Source organism: Colletotrichum acutatum (genome assembly GCF_030867785.1).
Source record: "Colletotrichum acutatum strain CBS 112980 chromosome Unknown BDZ83scaffold_43, whole genome shotgun sequence".
Classification (NCBI taxonomy): domain Eukaryota; kingdom Fungi; phylum Ascomycota; class Sordariomycetes; order Glomerellales; family Glomerellaceae; genus Colletotrichum; species Colletotrichum acutatum.
In genome coordinates, this window is record NW_026849037.1 from 280,949 (window position 1) to 297,279 (window position 16,331).

Genomic DNA, 16,331 nt, shown 5'->3' on the forward strand with positions numbered 1-16,331 from the left:
TAAACCATACAAAACATCAACTCAAACGGCCTCATGGCAATCGCAGCATCTAAACAGCGGAAGGCCTCGCTTCCCCGGGCTCTCAGAGCTCTTTTCTTTCTCATTTCGCTTCCGCTTCTCGTACAGTACATCCTATCTAGGTGGAACAGAGCTTCACCATCATCGAGTTCCGCGTCGTTCCATCAGAGTTCAACAACACCTGCCGACCAGAACGCGAACCTTACTATTTGGAAGGTCCTTAGCAATGATGAGCGTGTTTCTCGTTTCGCCAAAATCATAGGAGAGCTACCTGACATTGTACGAGGGCTCTCTGCCCCACAAGCTCAGTTTACGGTATATGCTCCCGTCAACGAAGCGTTCGAGTCTTTCTACTTCCCGCCCGATCCACCCCCGTTCTTTGGGCTGTTTATTGCAGGGTACCATATGGGCCCGGGCCCAGTACCTGTAGAGCACTTGAGGTCCGTTGGAACGGTCTCCTCATTTGTCAACGGTGACATATTTTTTGATTACAAGCAACGGATCAGCGTCCAACACACTAGCACGGGCATCACCTTCAACCACGAAGCCAAGTACATTCCCAGGAGAGAGTCTGAGTCAAAGGCCCTGAACGGTCACATCCATCACATTGATGGCGTGTTAGGTTTACCCAATTCAACGGCCCATGTTCTTCGCACGTGGCCACAACTATCGAAGCTTCGCGAGGCGCTTTCGCTCACGAACCTAGCCAACAGTGTCTACGACACAAACTCACACGTATCACAGACGATGTTTGCTCCAACTGATGCTGCGTTCGATCGTCTCGGGCACAAGGCCGTTAAGTTCCTTTTCAGTCCATGGGGAAAACCATATCTTCGGGCATTACTTAAGTGCCACGTTGTATCCAACCACACACTGTTCAGCGACATGTACTGGCCCCATGGTGGTGTTGAATCCGTGGACTTTCGCAAACTCTCGGCTTCGGATCGTCACGAGGTAGGAACAAAATGCTTGCATAAACATACCCTCCTGTGGAATGAAGCTTACTTAAGGAGCAGTATGACTTGTCGACATTGCATCCAAAACTCAACCTGACTGTTGGAAGTCAAAAAACAGACGGCCGATGGCATCTCGACGTCTCTTCCAGCGCTCTGCTACAGGCGAAGGGAAAGAGCAAGCCTGTCTATGTGACCACGTCCGACATTCTCACCATGGATGGCGTGGTGCATCTGATTGATTCTCTTGTTCTTCCTCCCAGTGCAGTAGAGGGAGAAGACGTCTCTTGGCTGGAAAAGATGTTCACAAGCCTTTGGCAGCAGGACAAAAATATCGAAAACCTAGTAGATCTTTTCGGGCCATATGTTGATGAGGAAGAGGCGTTTTCTTGAGTTGTACCTGCAATTCGACCTGGCTGTAGATTGCATAATCTCCTATCGCATATCGCACTGCGAACATGACGCAGTGTTTTACGAATGAGTTGTTTGGTTCATAGCACTCGATAAAGGATTTGGGGTAGACAGTGAATTAGGGACAGGGTTCAGTATATAAGCAAAGTAGTGGCGTGAGGGAATGCTTAGAACAAATTCATCAAATACCGAACCCCAGAGATGCTGAAGAAGAATTTGATTTGCGCATCCTTAGGTCAGGACTATGAGCTACCTCGTATGGCCCTTTGAGCGAAGTAAGGTGAACGCGCTGTGCTACCACGCCAGAGTATTCTCCTTGAGTCTAATTAATTATGTTAGGGGAAAGGGTCCGGTGAGCCAATCGAAGGTCGTCAGAGACGAAATGAGAATGTGTCCAACGGCCGCTGATGTGTCTATTTAGTCTACAGCTGGGTCGCGTGTATTCACTCAACATTCCTTCGAATTGAGTTTATTACTAGTCAGACTATGGACTGGGATTACCCTTTTAACACTCACACGTGTGTGCCGACTTTCCTGTCCCCACGAACTCGGTGATTGCACTACGTGAGAGACACCAGAGGCTGTCAACCGACTTCCGAAAGATGAGACACTTTGCTGAGCTGATAAATAAGGGAGACACTTGAAATTTCTCTTGTCAAAAGTTCGTTGTGTACCTCTTTGATCATCCAAGTATTGTTTGGCGTGGCTTGTCAAGTACCATAATTACTAACACCCAGGGGACCACGTCTTAAGACTTGAAATCAAGTCTTACCTAGTATTAACACAGGCGCGGACAGCAGGAAATCAAGTTCAGCTAGTGAGCATTCCTGGTCATTTATTCAATGCCGCAAATAAGGGCCGTCTGGATATTCTGAGCTTAGGGAGATGTCCAGCACCTCGCACTACAGTCGTTGGCTGATTGGCAGAATGCTGGCCCGGCAATGCAACGCAAACATACTGGCTCCTTGACCAGGGTAAAGATGAATGGTCAAAGTTCAGCCCTAGGCCCAGCCACCAGTAGCATGGAACAAGGTACTGAGATAGCTTGTTAAGCTTGTTGGTGAGCGCGAAAATGCGGTCTCGGTCTTCAAAACATAGCTCGCGAGGCGCCACGGGATGTTGCCCGTTTACTTGAAACACACAAAAGTTCTCAGTTACCCACACTCGGTAATTACAGCCAATCTCGATTTGGCCTGTCCCTACGACGAATCCAGTGTCGCGGCGCTGGGAACTAGCTCAATCTCATTCAAAGGTTTAAACAGGGAAGTTTATAATCCCGTGGGTGAGTGGATAAAGTTCGAGGGGGGTTGTACAGGAAATGGATGAGTCGGGCAAAAGTGGCCAACCTGTTGATTGTTTGACTAAACTGATGGGAAGTCAGAGAGGAACATTAAGATATCACGACGAGGTCAACACCCTGATGGGTACTTATCAAAAGGTACAACAAGTGGAGATGAGAGATACTCACACACTCAGAAATGTTTAACGGGCTTTGACAGGAGGATCCGTAATATTGACTCACTGCAAATCTCATACCAAGTGTCTGTCTCTCGCTCAAGACTGCTGTATCATTCCGAGGATGAAGGGAATGACTAGTGGCCTCACTCACTCGCATTTGTTCCCCTTGCAAATTTTACTAACCAAGGGGGCAATGAGCGACAAAAGGGCTTCTTTCTGAGGGTTCTTTTCCGAGGAGTTCAATGTCAACTAACTTGTTTGTCCGCGTCTCGTTGATTGGTTGAGCTACGTTACCCAGATGCGGCTTACCGGTGGTATTGCGGGTGCAGAGCAGAGCCAACGCAAGCGACACAAGCCAAGAGATCCAAGGATCCAGTCAAGATGCCGGACATGCGACACGGCATAGCGAACCCCTCATGAGCGCTTGAACTTTGCTCGCCACGGCTGCTCGCAAAATCTTACTGCTTCCGTCAGCAAGCTTTCGAACGAGTTATTACAAGGAAAATACTCCTTCGAGTAAGTTTTGGCAAAACCTCTGATAAATTGTGAGGGGATCGTATGACATTGTCAGTTCATCAGACATTGAGTCTCACTTACTTGGAACATTCAGTCGGATTGCTACCTCCCCTTGGCAGGCTGCGGGACGCCTGTCAGCGTGCATACAGGTTACCTTACGCGATAATGGGTAAGTGAGTACTTGAGGGGACCAAGCGAGTTTATGATGCGTTCTCCGCTTTAGGCAGAGAAATCCACAGGAGTGCCTATCTGGGAACAGCCAACAACAAGAAACTCCCAAATTGCGCCACGCGCCCGCGGCAACCCAGTGGTCGAAGGATCGATATGCCTGGAGAGCTACTCTTTGAGGTTCCAAGTTTCTCCAGCAAGACAGTAGAGCCTATTTTGGACAGTCTGAGAGATAATTACGAGTCGTTGTGATGGTGGTCTTAGGTACATACAGGAAATGGTCGCACGCAAAAGTGTCGGGACCGAGCATCTTGTCGCGAGGCTCGCGCGGGACCGCTGGGTTCTCCAACCCCACTTGAATGATTGCCTGATTCTCATGTAGCTGGAATACCAACCTCATCGAGCATGCGTTCGCATCGGTTCCCATATCCTGCTCTAGACTCACTAGACTTCAATCTAATATTCGGAGTCCAATGATGGACCGCCCACCAGGTGGGCGCAGCATTTTCAACGGAATCATTCTCAAAATTCTTCATGTTCTACTGAGCTCCCCTATCTCGGACAGAATACCTTGGCTTCGATTCCACACGCAAACCAGATCTGGAATCATACGCAAGCCCAATCCACACGAATAGTACAGTACTAAGTACTTAGTTATGGTAATGCAATACAATGAATGAGAACACAAGCCAGCTCATTTTTCTTTCAACGTCTCCTGCGCCGCCAGGACAGTGACACTGTGTTTGTTCCGGACAAAGATCTCCAATGCCAGATGCAACTGACTTCGGCTATCGTTCCCCATTGTAATAGAGTGAGGTCCGCAAAACTTCTGAGAAAAGCCATCCAGAAGCTGGCCCATCTTGCCCAGTTCGCTAAGCACAATGTGACCGATCATACGGTCTCGGTTCTCCGCGTCAAGCTCGTAGGGCCCAATGGTCATCGGTGGCACAAACAGGCTCGAATTATCCGCTGCACCCCGCGATGAAGTGTTCGCCCGCTCATGCACAGACTCCCCATCAGCATCGTCGTCTCCTGGGGATGCCACAGAACTGCCCGCGCCATCGCTGACGGCACCGCTCCCGCTGCTACCTGGCCCGCTGCTGTTGGTATCCTCTCCGGGGGACCTACAGTTATGCAGGACGATCTCGTACCAAGACAGAAGACGAAAGAAGGTAGCAGTGACGAGCAAGGCGACACTGGCATTGGACGTACAAGTACAAGACACCGTTTTTGACGCACAGGAGAGCGCCAAACGGCTAGCCGTCAGGATGGCTCCGAGATTCTTTGATGACTTGAACCCTCCTCGGCATGACAGAGATGGATGGTCGAGTTTTGCCAAAGTTGATATGAGCTCGGCTTCGCAGTGCTGCTGTTGGTTTGTGGAAAGACCTGGTAGTCTCGGTGCTGTAAAGTCGAAACTTGCCGTGCCGCTACCGTCCAAGTCTCCCAAAGATGACGTGCCGATGCCGCTGTCGTCTGGAAATATGAATGCATCTGCCTTTTCCAGGTCTTTTGCTCCCTCTGTAACCCATAACGAGTTTGTATTTTCAGGTGTCAACAATTCGGCGCTGCTGCCCCTTGTCAACAGCCCCACGATATCGGTATACGAACCCAGGCCGCCGTCACCTGGCGTAAGAAGAGCGGTGGTTTCATTGTTGGCCAGTGACAGAGTTGCAGTGCGCTCTTCGGCTTCGGAATTTGCCGCATAGTAAGTCCGCTTTCTTGTCCGTTGTGATGGACTATAGCTGCAGGCTTGGCCCCGTCGGATGCATCGTTGACACCACGGCTGTTCCTTTCCGCAGCGTACTTTGGATTTGGCGCAGTTGTCGCAACTCTCGCGGTAGCTCTCTGCCGCGTTGGTACGAGGAGGTCGAGGATTCATTGTGGTATGTAGGATTACTCAATGCGTTTCTACTAGAAAGACTTGAGGCAGAATAGGAAATTGACAGTTAGGGCTATGGCTAGCGCGCCAAGAATAGCTAAGAAATGCTTATGCGTTTTAAGAATCTGGAGAACAGCGGCTTGTGAGCCCATCGGAAGGCCCTATCGTCTTTTCATCCATCATGGAGGCATCATATAAGGCTCTGGGTATGGTCTGATGTAGTGGATCGGATGTAAGCACGTCTGGCAGGTTTGCAGGCATGTAAGCAGGCAACAGCTGAGACCATAAGCCTATCTCCCTAGTTCACAGTGTTAGAAGAATTGAGGAACTTGACAAGTACCTTCTTGGAACCTGATCTAGCCTGTGAAAGACTTTCAAGGAGACTTTGCCTTCCACGCTACCTCCTAAGTGGTCCTCGTACCTTACATCCCGGTCTGCAGAGGAGGAGCAACCCGGCCGCTGCGGTTGGAAGTGCCCTAGTGGAGACTCACGCCGCTCGCGTAAGTTGCAGGATCAATGCTACCTTCCTGAAGTAATCAACACGAGACAATGACCCAAAAGCCAATCCATCTGGCAGGGAACGACAGACGCTTGTTGACAGTGACATTATTAGATACATGTATTATTGAAAGCCTGCAGGGCCGGCCGTGGCCCTTCCCCACCCATATTCAGCTATCTGCAGGCCCGACATAAGGTGGGTGTTGATGAAAGATTCGACGGACGCCATTGGCTGTCGGTTTGTTCTGCCCGGCCCCACCCCGGCCCCGGGCCGATCCACGTCGGTCCGATCATTGGATGCCCGAATCTGCACGGCAGACAGTCCTGCAGGTCTCAGTGAAGAGACGGGACCGCTGACGACCGAAGCGAGTTCATGTTCTTCGTATGAGGAGAATGATGCTACTTATTCCGGAAACCGCACTTCGGTCAGTGTCGATTAGGACTTCACAACGCAGCAATGCTCTCCCGCATCTTTGACGCCACCATCACATCTCCATTCATCCGCAGATCAACATTACACAACAATTTTACAAAGATCCTGCCTAAAATGACCTACAGCTCTGCTTCTGCTTCTTGGCGCAACGAATCCTTCGGATTCGACCCTGCCCAAGATGCTCAAACGGGTGGCAGTCACGTCGTCGAGGAACTATTGAGAGCTGTTCCAGATCTCAAACTCTATACTCGCCTCTCTCCGCGCTACGAATCCCTCCGAGCCGGCTACAATAAGCTGATTAAGGCAAAACCCCTCGTTCTATGCCGACCAAACTCGGTTTCCCAAATCCAGGCTATCACAAAGACCGTGGCGAGCCTGGGCGTCCCGCTTGGCGTACGCTGTGGCGGCCATGATGTCTTTGGGCGCGGATGCATCGCCGACTCCGTAACCATCGACATGCGCGAGCTCGATACGCAAGACTTGGCAGAAGATAAGAAGACAGTCACCGTAGGCGGCGGCATTCTCAGCAAGAATCTTGTCGGATTCCTCGACTCTCACGGACTTTGCACTTCCAACGGACTTGCCGCGGAAGTTGGCTGGACGTCTTGGGCATCTTGGGGCGGCTATGGTCCTCTTGGTGACTATGTAGGTCTTGGAGTCGATAATATCGTCGGCGCCAAGTTCGTCACGGCCACTGGTGACCTGATCGAGGCCAGTGGGGACGTGCTATGGGCCCTGAGAGGGGCCGGCGGAAATCTTGGCATCATCGTCGAGACCAAGGTGCAAGTCTATCCGATGACGAAGATCCAGGCCGGTTTCATGGTCTATCCGTGGGAAGAGACTTCTAGAGTCCTCAAGGGTCTGCAAGACCTATTGGATGCCGGTATGCCCGACAAGCTTTGCCTGCAAGCTGGATTCAGTAAGGGAGATTGGGGTCTCGGCATGGCCCTGACTTACATCTGGCCTGAAGCCGAGACCATAGGAACCGAAGGCCAAGAGTGGCTGCAGAAGCTGAAAGCTCTTGGCACCGTGATCGTCGATACAATCCACGAGAGTGAGTTGTTATGAGGCTCTTTACTTGACCAAGACCTAAAGCTAATCTCAACTAGCAACTTACAAGGACTTTCAAGCTTCTGTATCTGACCAGATCAGTGAGCCTGTGTATGTGTCCACACGACATGTGAGCATCGAGAAGTTCACGGAGAAGATATTGGGGCAGTTGATCAGTGTTTGTGAGGCGATGCCCGATGAGGCGTCATGCACAATCAGCGTCAATATCTTGCATGGCAAGGCCACCAGGCCAAATGCCGCTTCATCTTTCGGAACTCGAAAGCCACACATCATGTTTCACATCAACGCCGTCACCGATGATGCCTCAGCCGAGAAGATTGGCGTTGAATGGGCTGATAGCGTTGTCAATACTATCAATATTACGGGCGAGAGCATTGGCCCTACCTATGTCAGCTTCATGGAGTCGACTGATCGCGCTGAGAATTGCTACGGCAGCAATTGGGCAAGACTACGGGACATTAAGAAGAGCGTCGATCCTCAAGATGTTTTTAGATATTCACACGGTCGGATCCCGATTCAGTGAGAGGAGTTTCGAACTTGTAGAATAGGAACTCGTGAATGCCCCCTTATACGGGAGATAGTCTCACAACTAATGTAGAGACCCCAAGCCCTTGTGCTCAGATCCAGATGAAGGGTCAAACAGCCCTACATTTAGCAATATTCGGGTGAACAGTGTCCATCGCAGCCTTCTTTTTTTTTTCCTCTCTGTCGGTAACAATACATTAATCTAGTTGAAGATTGGGACACAATTGTTCATCATATGTTAATGTGCCAAAGTCAAGTGCCGGTCACAAGTCATCGTTGAGCACATCACGGTGCGGGAAATATGAATGTTACAGGATCACTTTTATGATGTATGTGTTACTTAGGATTGTGTGTATATACAATGTACCTATCTAGTCTAGTCACATTATTGCCGCTCGCTCCATGTCTCTTGTTTGTAATGGCTACAGGTTTCTCTCTGGTGAGGCCAAACTACTCCAAGTCTGAATCCCGTACTCAGTCATGTCAATAATATGGCATACCAGTCATCGTAATCTGTTCTATGTATGTCCTCACGAGTCATTGTGCCGGGGTCTTGGTTTAGCCCCTACCAGAGGGCTCTAATGTACAAATTCCTTTCCCTTGACATTTTTCCATTCAACTCCCAATGCAGGGAGTATTGCGAAGCAAGCAGCCGCAAGTCCTACATAGAAATAGCTCCGTAGCGCCGCATTGTATTCGACCAAGACATTTCCAAGGATATCAGGAGGGAGGAAATTGCGCAGCTGAGTAGCGCCAGCACCAATCACCCGATCGACGTCCAGACCCGAGAAGGTGCCAAGTCTTGACCTCAGCTCGTTGTTGAAGACGGCTTGGGCAACGCAGACCAGGACAGAGCCACCGAGGGACTGAGCAAAGAACATGAGCGACACGCCGATGGGAACATCTTTCTGCGCGAGGGCCACTTGGGCTCCCAGGCTAGCCAGTTGCATGCCTTGACCGATGCCCAGTCCAAGAATTATTTGGTATCCAATCCAGGTGCGTGTTGGGGTGTCCACAACAAAGGTGGAAATGAGACCGCCGCCGACGGCCATGAAGATGACAGATGAGAAAAAGACCGGGTTGAACCAACCAATGCCGTTGATAACGCCTCCTGATACGATGGCGCCAAAGACGAGAGAAAGTACGAGGGGAAGTGTGTCGATGCCAGAAGTGACGGCGTCTGTACCGCGAATACCCTGGAACCAGATCGGCAAGGCAACCAGGAAGATGATGAGCACCGCCCCGAGACAGAATGCAAAGATGGTTCCAAGCCAGACATTCCGCAGCTTGAACAAGCGAGGGGGTACGGTGGCGTTCTCCTGCTGCCATATTTGAATGCCAACAAAGATGATGAGAAGCACGCCGGCAAGGACGAGGAGGGCAATGATGCGGCCTTCGCTCCATGGGTACTTCTCTCCGCCCCATTGCAGCGCCAAAATCAAGCATATGACGCCAGGAAGGAAGACAAGATTACCAAAAGGGTCGAGTTGCTTGATCTGCTGCTTGATCGGTGTGGGTTCCTTTGAAGCGAAGCTCGGGAAGAGGAAAAGCAGGGCGGCTACAGCCGCTCCTCCTACAGGAAGACTATAGAAATACAGCATTAGCGATGTCTGGTCTTACTATGCAGAAGAGATGCAGAAGGAATGCAATAGGATTGCTTACTTGATGTAAAAGCACCATCTCCAGGTGACGCGATCGGTGAACGCTCCCCCGATGAGTGGCGCAATCACTGAGGCGATTCCAAACACGGCACCCATCATGCCGACATAACCCGCGCGCTTGGAGAGAGGTGTGACGGTCGTGATGAGAATTGTCGAGCCCGAGTATATGCCCGCGGATCCCGCTCCGGCGATGGCCCGGCCGATGATGAAGGCCACCGAGTTAGGCGCGACGCCACATAGGAGAGAACCGAGCTCAAAGAAAAAGATGGCGATGAGGTACACGACTTTTGTCGAGTAAAATGTGAAGACGCGACCCCACAGCAGTTGCGTGGCCGAGCTTGTGATGAGATAGGCGCTGGCGTACCAGCTGATATCGCCGAGCGATTTGAAGTCGTCTGTGATGCGGGGAATCGCCGTTGTGATGATTGTGCGGTCCAGTGCGACGAGGAACATGGCAATCATGTTTGATAGGATGATGACGGCGAGCTTCAGCCCGTGGGGGTACTGCGACTCATCCTCGGCCTCTTGCTTTGCTGATTCGGAGGAAGGATTCTCGGTCGGGGTGCCCGTGGTAGCCCGATCGGGTGTTTCCACCTTTTCGTGATCCTCCGACATGATCTCTTGACCTGAAAACGTAAAGATATGTGTGAAAGTATTGCTGATTTGTCTATGCTTTGGGATAGCAGAGAATGGCTTGGAAAGTAATGAGAGATGTCGTCGTAAAGCTGTAAGAGCGCTCCATCTTTAAAAGCAATCTCATTTCACTGAGAAGGCACGAATTGGGTCCCAACATGCCTTGAACTCGAGATGCCGTCGCGGAGCGGCACTCGGTATCGGGGTGCCAGCATCTTCGGGGATCCATCGCGGGGTGAAAACAACAAAATCGCGGTCCCGCCGTCGGCCCTTAGAAAGACTTGATCTGCCATCCGAGACAGGCACATGGAATTCAGGCAACGATCGACCTTTAGTTCCCGCTCGCTTAGCTTGCCAAGCACGTCAGGAATATGGGTGAATACGAAAGAAGTTGGTGTGAAGGTGACTTGAATGCGAGTTCAAACCCCCGTGGTGAGGTCGGGCACTTGGTCACCTCAGCTCGGGACCGAACGGCTCCAGGACCCCGGTCAGCAGCCCTGAGAGCGGTCCCGCGCGGCGGCAAAGGGGTTTGTTGGTTGTTGCCAGTGATCGAGCTAGTCGTATGATCCTTACAAACGGCCGCTTCTGGATCTCCTGGATGTCAGCTAACCGGCTCTAGCCTGCTTATGCTCATTCCCGCTGTCACTTTGTTGTTGCGGCACACCTGCAGGGCATGTAGCTAATGCATGTTCCCTGCAGCTGATAACTGAGTCTTATCTGCGCTGCTGTTTACTTGATGGCTTGAACATACCTTCTGCATTCCGCCCTCTCTCTTCAATCTAAGGTAAATCAAAGAAACTTTTTCATGCCCATAATTTTCCTCGCGACCGTCCAACAGCGAGTTGCGAAACACAGGAGGATTGAACTTGCTTAGTCTACACTTCGTTCGAGGCTTGCTTTACGTTGGAACTTGACCATATGGCTGAACTCAAGATCACCAGAGGGCACTCATGTGGCCCATGCCAACACCGCAAAATAAGGTGCAACGGTCAGTCGCCTTGTGCATACTGCATTAAGACGGGAAAAGACTGCGTCCGACTCCCACGCTCTGTGCAAACTGCAAATACCCATACTGGTCGCACAGCTCAAGCGCGACTCCTGTCACAGAATGGTTCAGCCACTGCCAAAGGCCAGGTTGTTGTCAGTGGTGACCAGCGCCGCTATGTAGAAGAGTAAGTGACCTGTCCACCAGCGAGCAGTATCGTGATGTAAGCCCAGCAAGCTGACACCGCTCAAAATCCAGCAACAAGTTATGGTCAAGTCTGGGGAATGAAGTGAGTTCGACAGTTTTCTATATACCTCATGTATCTCGGATTCAGACTGAGGTGATCTAATTCTGGACAGATGGGCAAGAAGGACCCAAGTCCTACCCCAAGCAGCACACCAACGCCGTCCAGAATTGAGCTACCCACGACAAATATCAACCTGATATTTGGGCACAAACTGGATTCTCCAGTCATGCTGCATCCCTCGGCTATTCAATCATTTAGGCTTTGGCAGGTGTTCACCACCAACGTGCATCCTTTGACTAAGATACTCCACGCGCCGACAGTGCAGCAAGAGCTTATTCAGGGGCTTTCTGAGCCGGACTCTATACATGGTCCGACCGAAGCCCTCATTTTCTCGATATATCTTGTTGCAGTAGTGTCTTTGACCGACGAGGAATGCCGGAGCCAGCTTGGTGAACCGCGAGAGAAGCATTTGGCGAGGTATTGCTACGCAACTGAGGCAGCACTGAGCAGAGTCGATTTTCTGAGATCAACAAACCTCAAAGTGCTGCAGGCGTTCACTTTCTACCTGGTTAGTTCCTCGCATCACCATTTCCATCAAATTGAAGTCACCAAACTGATGACTGCTAGCTGTCTTTGCGCCACCTTTGCCATCACGACATCTTGTGGCTCTTAACCGGGCTAGCAACTCGCATGGGCCAAAGGATGGGCCTTCATCGAGAAAGCTCGCTAAGAGACTTGCCGCCATTTGAAGCTGAGCTGAGACGTCGGCTTTGGTGGCAAATCGTCATTCTTGATGGCCGCACAGCGCAGCTCACAGGAGCCTCTATGAACCCCGGCATTCAACTATACGGAGATACGAAGCAACCTCTAGGAGTCAACGACGATTACCTCGTCCCGTCCATGAGCGCTTTGCCCCTCCCGTCTCCTGTCACTACCGAGATGGTGTTTTGCTCAGTTCGCATTGAAATAGGAGTTTGGATGATTGAGCAGAAATGTCTTCTTGACTTTGCAACATCGCATGAACGAAGAGCCAAGTTTCTCAAATCCATTGACGAGCTTGAAAGTCATATCGAGGAAAAGTATCTCCGATCCATCAACACAGATATTCCGTTGAACCTGTTGACAACGTACCTTGCTCGATCTGCCGTCTGTCAGCTGAGACTATCCGTCTACCACCCCAATCATCGGCCTAAAAGGACATCTGAACTCGATGAAGAGCAGATGGATATGCTGCTAGAGAACAGTCTCGAGGTCATTCGCTACGATATCTTGTCGCACTCTACTGGCTCTCTTCAACGCTTCCTGTGGCATATTGCCAACTTCTTCCCTTTCGAGACTTTTGTCCTCCTCATTAGCGCCCTATCTGGTCGTGCCGGTGGTCAGATTGTCGACGTAGCCTGGCATGTCATCAACCAAGTTTACGAGCACCACCCTTGCTTCATCACGGATTCGAACGACTCATTGTACTGGGCACTTGGGAACCTCACGTTGCGAGCCTGGCAGCAGAGGATCGCAGCCTCGAGGAACGTCGGCATGGAACTGCCTTCGGAGCCACCCTGCATAGGGCAGCTTGCGCGCCAGCGGACGAACATGTCACGTAACGCACAGCCGAAGCAACAAGCCCCGACTCTAAGTACCGCCAGTGACGGTCCTGCGACACCCCAGGAGATGCCCCAAGTTCGGGACTGGCTGCAAGACACTGGCCATGCCTCTAGCATGGTGCAGCAGCCAGCATCTTATGGCCAGGACATTGTGATGCCAGGGATAGAAGAGGAAATGAGTGGGATAACCAAGGGGGTCGACATGGATTGGAACTTTTGGCAAGAACTACTGGACGGAAACGCTCGGGAAAGCCAGGAATGCTTCCCTTTCTCTTCTTTCATGAATAAAGTTTGAATTGGAACTACTGCTACCTTTTGATCACTCGACAAATGATAGATACATGGACATCCTTCATGCGCCGATATAGACAAAGCAGACATCTTTGGTGTACCTATTTAAAGTAGTCAAGGCGTCAAGGGTTCCACCTCCTAGGCAAGTTAATAAGGACGTACTACCTTAAGCCAAGATCAGAAAGACACCAGACGCCAGGCTGCTCAATGCTACATGCCGTATATGCGATCGCTAGCTCTTCATAGAGGACTCTAATTTGCATCTCAAAGAGATACGGGCGGGATAGCAGGGCTGAGGTGAAAAAAAACCTACACGCATGGTCGTGCTCTGCAGCATTGCAAGCGCTCTTTTCTCTCTGGTCAGAACCACGTAATCTTTCCCGCTGCCCATCACCTAAGCTCTTCTCGACTTCCAAAATGCGAAGTGATCTTTGCCATGAGGTAAGCTGACGTTCCCCATCCCATCTCCGGCCGTTTCAATCACCTCGTCCGGCCTTACGCGACGAATCAAGTTTCCCCGCATAGATCCTCCGCCGCACTTTGCTTAGAGAAGAGGATGAGAAGCGATCCTTGGGAATATCAACAACGAATGAGATGTAGTTCCGTCGCTAGGTTCGGTCGGAGATTCTGCAAGATGGTGTACCGATCCTGGATTGAGGGGTTTGCTTCAGGTATGTTTTCTCACAGTGCCTCGGTCTTTTTAAAGTATTCCTCGGCCGACCGATTCCATCGTTTTCTGAACAATTGCCAGTGAGGAGGGCCAGTAAGCATTAAATCAACCTACTCAGAAATATAAGCAAGCTGACAAGACGCTTTCTGGCAAGACTCAGACTTTCATTCAGACGATTACATCCCAAGTTCATTACACTATTGACCAAATTTTTCAGCCTGCGATCTTACTCGTGATCCTCAAAATGTCCAGTCAAACACCATTATACAAGCCCCTCCCGGCCCCCCGGCGCATAGTCACAACTCACAACGCCGCAGGCCAAGCGATCCTCATCACCGACCTCGCCTCCGAACTCCCCAAAGGATCCGTCCCGGGAACAGACCTTTACCTGGCCTACTCCTCTCCCTCCCTCCCCGCTCCGCTCCCCAAAGACGCCGATCTGAATGCCTACAAGACCCACCTTACCTTGAAGCCGCCCCTCGAAATCGGCATCGACATCCCGGGAGGCCTCGCCGCCCGCGTCGTTGATTTCCTCCCCGGTGGGCCCGGCGCGCCAATGCATCGGACCGAGACCTTGGACACGGGTGTACTTGTCGAGGGCGAACTGGAGCTGGTGCTGGACAGCGGGGAGACGGCTGTGCTCAAGAGGGGAGATGTGTATGTGCAGAGGGGCACGATGCATGGGTGGAGGAATGTGAGCGAGACAGAGACCGCGAGGTTGTTTGTTGTGCTTACTGCGGCGGAGATGCCTGTCTTTGGCGGGGAGAAGCTCAAGGAGGTTATGCCTGTCCCTCCCACCGATTCGGGGGCCGAGTAGTGTCGGTTGAGAGATCTTTCTCGTATGTTTCGATGCGCGATGATAAAGTTTCGGTCGCAAGAACGGTTGATGTATGGGGGTGTTTTTCATCTTGAGTGGAGGCCCGAATCCGTCGCCGTCGAGCTGCACGGTAGCTTTAACACACTACAGGAGGTCAGTGTAGTAACGAAGGTGCAGGATTAAGCGTTGTCGAATTTCTTGAGTCTTAAAGTAGGAGGACTATTAAGTGTCCATATTGTTACATGACCAACATCTTTGACCCGACTACGGCATGCAATTGCGATAGATTTTCACGGCTATTGACCCGCAATCTCGATCTGAGCCGTTGCTGAACAGTCAGTAGGCTGTGAGGGAGTTACACTGTGAGACCGACACGCAAAAGCATTCAATTCGTAGTGGACATTAAATATCGTATGGCTATCTCGAACTTCGGGGTATCTAAATCTTCTCGCGGCAGTATCCGGTCGTAGCACCAACCGATTGGCATTTCTGTGTGGGATTGGTCAGTGATTTTGTCTCTTCCAAGATCATTGTGCCAGCTAACCTTGGTCCAATCGCAGTTGTTAATGGCCTTGGAGGGAATGAAGGCGAAGAAGGACTTTTTGTATCGGTGGCACTCCTTAAAGTTCTGCCCATAGTATCCTACTGTCCCGGGGTCCACGCAAGCCTTGACAGTGTCTTCGTCCCAGGGGATGTTGTCCTGCAGTCTGCCCTCGTACATGAAGTTGCTTCTCTCGCACCTTTTCGTTGTACAAAGTCAGTCCAGGGCACTTCTGGAAGTTCTGTAGGGATGATGCAGTCTATTTACCAGCAAGTCTTGTACTTGGCGCATGCCTCCGTAGAGGTAATGGCAACTGCCGTGATCGTAGCTAGGAGGGACAACTTCATTTTGACTTTTGATGGCGGCAAGATTAAGCTCGTAATGCGGATAGAGTTGTTAGAATTTAGCTTCAAGCCTTGAATAGCTCAAAAGTCTCTTGGGGCAGAAGAGACCGAGACTGAATTGATATAGCTTCGACATTGTGCGAGATGTGGAAACGAGTCAGTAGTCTCCAGAGATACTATCATCTGAGCGGGTGTGAAATTACACCATGTAGTGCAGTGGGTTAGCATGACTCGATACGAGATTTGGTCGCCCACCGTACCAGTGTTTTTGGAAGCTTAAGCTTCTAACATAGATTGCTCTAGATGAGAGAGCCACTGCAAGCACCGATGATCCGGCACGTTTGCGGCAATGATGATACTACTTGTGCGTGTGGAAGGCCGTGTTGTCAAAAGACCGTTGGCGTTTCCAGGCGGATATGAACCAAGCCTACCCTTGCACACAATAGTCGACCCTCCGGCACGATAGGCCGGGCGGCGCGGATGCCGTTGATGACTATTGCCAATCGGTGAGGCTCATGTCTTCTTCACCTGCATCAGCTTACCAGCAAACCACGCTGTCCGGGCCATAATGTATGTCGCAAGGAAATCGCGCGATGGTCAAGACTAGG

At 51.0% G+C, this 16,331-nt stretch overlaps 7 protein-coding genes across 7 annotated transcripts; 4 read left to right on the top strand and 3 right to left on the bottom strand.

Annotated features, from left to right (window-relative positions):
* Positions 1–33: 33 nt before the first annotated feature.
* On the top strand, positions 34–1,364 carry BDZ83DRAFT_576977 (FAS1 domain-containing protein; the record flags this gene model as incomplete). The annotated part of the gene is made up of 2 exons (XM_060504970.1): positions 34–972; positions 1,032–1,364. The coding sequence occupies 2 exons, from the start codon at positions 34–36 to the stop codon at positions 1,362–1,364; spliced, it is 1,272 nt and encodes a 423-aa protein (XP_060365365.1).
* A 2,854-nt stretch (positions 1,365–4,218) lies between these two features.
* On the bottom strand, positions 4,219–5,406 carry BDZ83DRAFT_576806 (uncharacterized protein; the record flags this gene model as incomplete). The annotated part of the gene is made up of 1 exon (XM_060504953.1): positions 4,219–5,406. The coding sequence occupies one exon, from the start codon at positions 5,404–5,406 to the stop codon at positions 4,219–4,221; it is 1,188 nt and encodes a 395-aa protein (XP_060365366.1).
* A 570-nt stretch (positions 5,407–5,976) lies between these two features.
* On the top strand, positions 5,977–8,271 carry BDZ83DRAFT_620474 (uncharacterized protein). The gene is made up of 2 exons (XM_060508193.1): positions 5,977–7,391; positions 7,447–8,271. The coding sequence occupies exons 1-2, from the start codon at positions 6,362–6,364 to the stop codon at positions 7,929–7,931; spliced, it is 1,515 nt and encodes a 504-aa protein (XP_060365367.1). The 5' UTR covers positions 5,977–6,361; the 3' UTR covers positions 7,932–8,271.
* BDZ83DRAFT_777533 (major facilitator superfamily domain-containing protein) lies at positions 8,195–10,209 on the bottom strand (the record flags this gene model as incomplete). The annotated part of the gene is made up of 2 exons (XM_060515482.1): positions 8,195–9,517; positions 9,596–10,209. The coding sequence occupies 2 exons, from the start codon at positions 10,207–10,209 to the stop codon at positions 8,512–8,514; spliced, it is 1,620 nt and encodes a 539-aa protein (XP_060365368.1). The 3' UTR covers positions 8,195–8,511.
* A 614-nt stretch (positions 10,210–10,823) lies between these two features.
* Positions 10,824–13,631, top strand: BDZ83DRAFT_312252 (fungal-specific transcription factor domain-containing protein). Its single transcript, XM_060502310.1, has 5 exons — positions 10,824–11,215; positions 11,312–11,399; positions 11,471–11,501; positions 11,572–12,027; positions 12,087–13,631. Exons 1-5 carry the CDS (start codon positions 11,146–11,148, stop codon positions 13,353–13,355), a joined length of 1,914 nt encoding a protein of 637 aa, XP_060365369.1. The 5' UTR covers positions 10,824–11,145; the 3' UTR covers positions 13,356–13,631.
* A 144-nt stretch (positions 13,632–13,775) lies between these two features.
* Positions 13,776–15,076, top strand: BDZ83DRAFT_312620 (uncharacterized protein). Its single transcript, XM_060502311.1, has 2 exons — positions 13,776–13,792; positions 14,239–15,076. The coding sequence occupies exon 2, from the start codon at positions 14,266–14,268 to the stop codon at positions 14,836–14,838; it is 573 nt and encodes a 190-aa protein (XP_060365370.1). The 5' UTR covers positions 13,776–13,792; positions 14,239–14,265; the 3' UTR covers positions 14,839–15,076.
* Positions 15,077–15,102: 26 nt separating this feature from the next.
* On the bottom strand, positions 15,103–15,862 carry BDZ83DRAFT_311293 (uncharacterized protein). The gene is made up of 3 exons (XM_060502309.1): positions 15,647–15,862; positions 15,383–15,578; positions 15,103–15,327 (listed from the first exon to the last, which is right to left on the bottom strand). Exons 1-3 carry the CDS (start codon positions 15,724–15,726, stop codon positions 15,277–15,279), a joined length of 327 nt encoding a protein of 108 aa, XP_060365371.1. The 5' UTR covers positions 15,727–15,862; the 3' UTR covers positions 15,103–15,276.
* Positions 15,863–16,331: the final 469 nt, after the last annotated feature.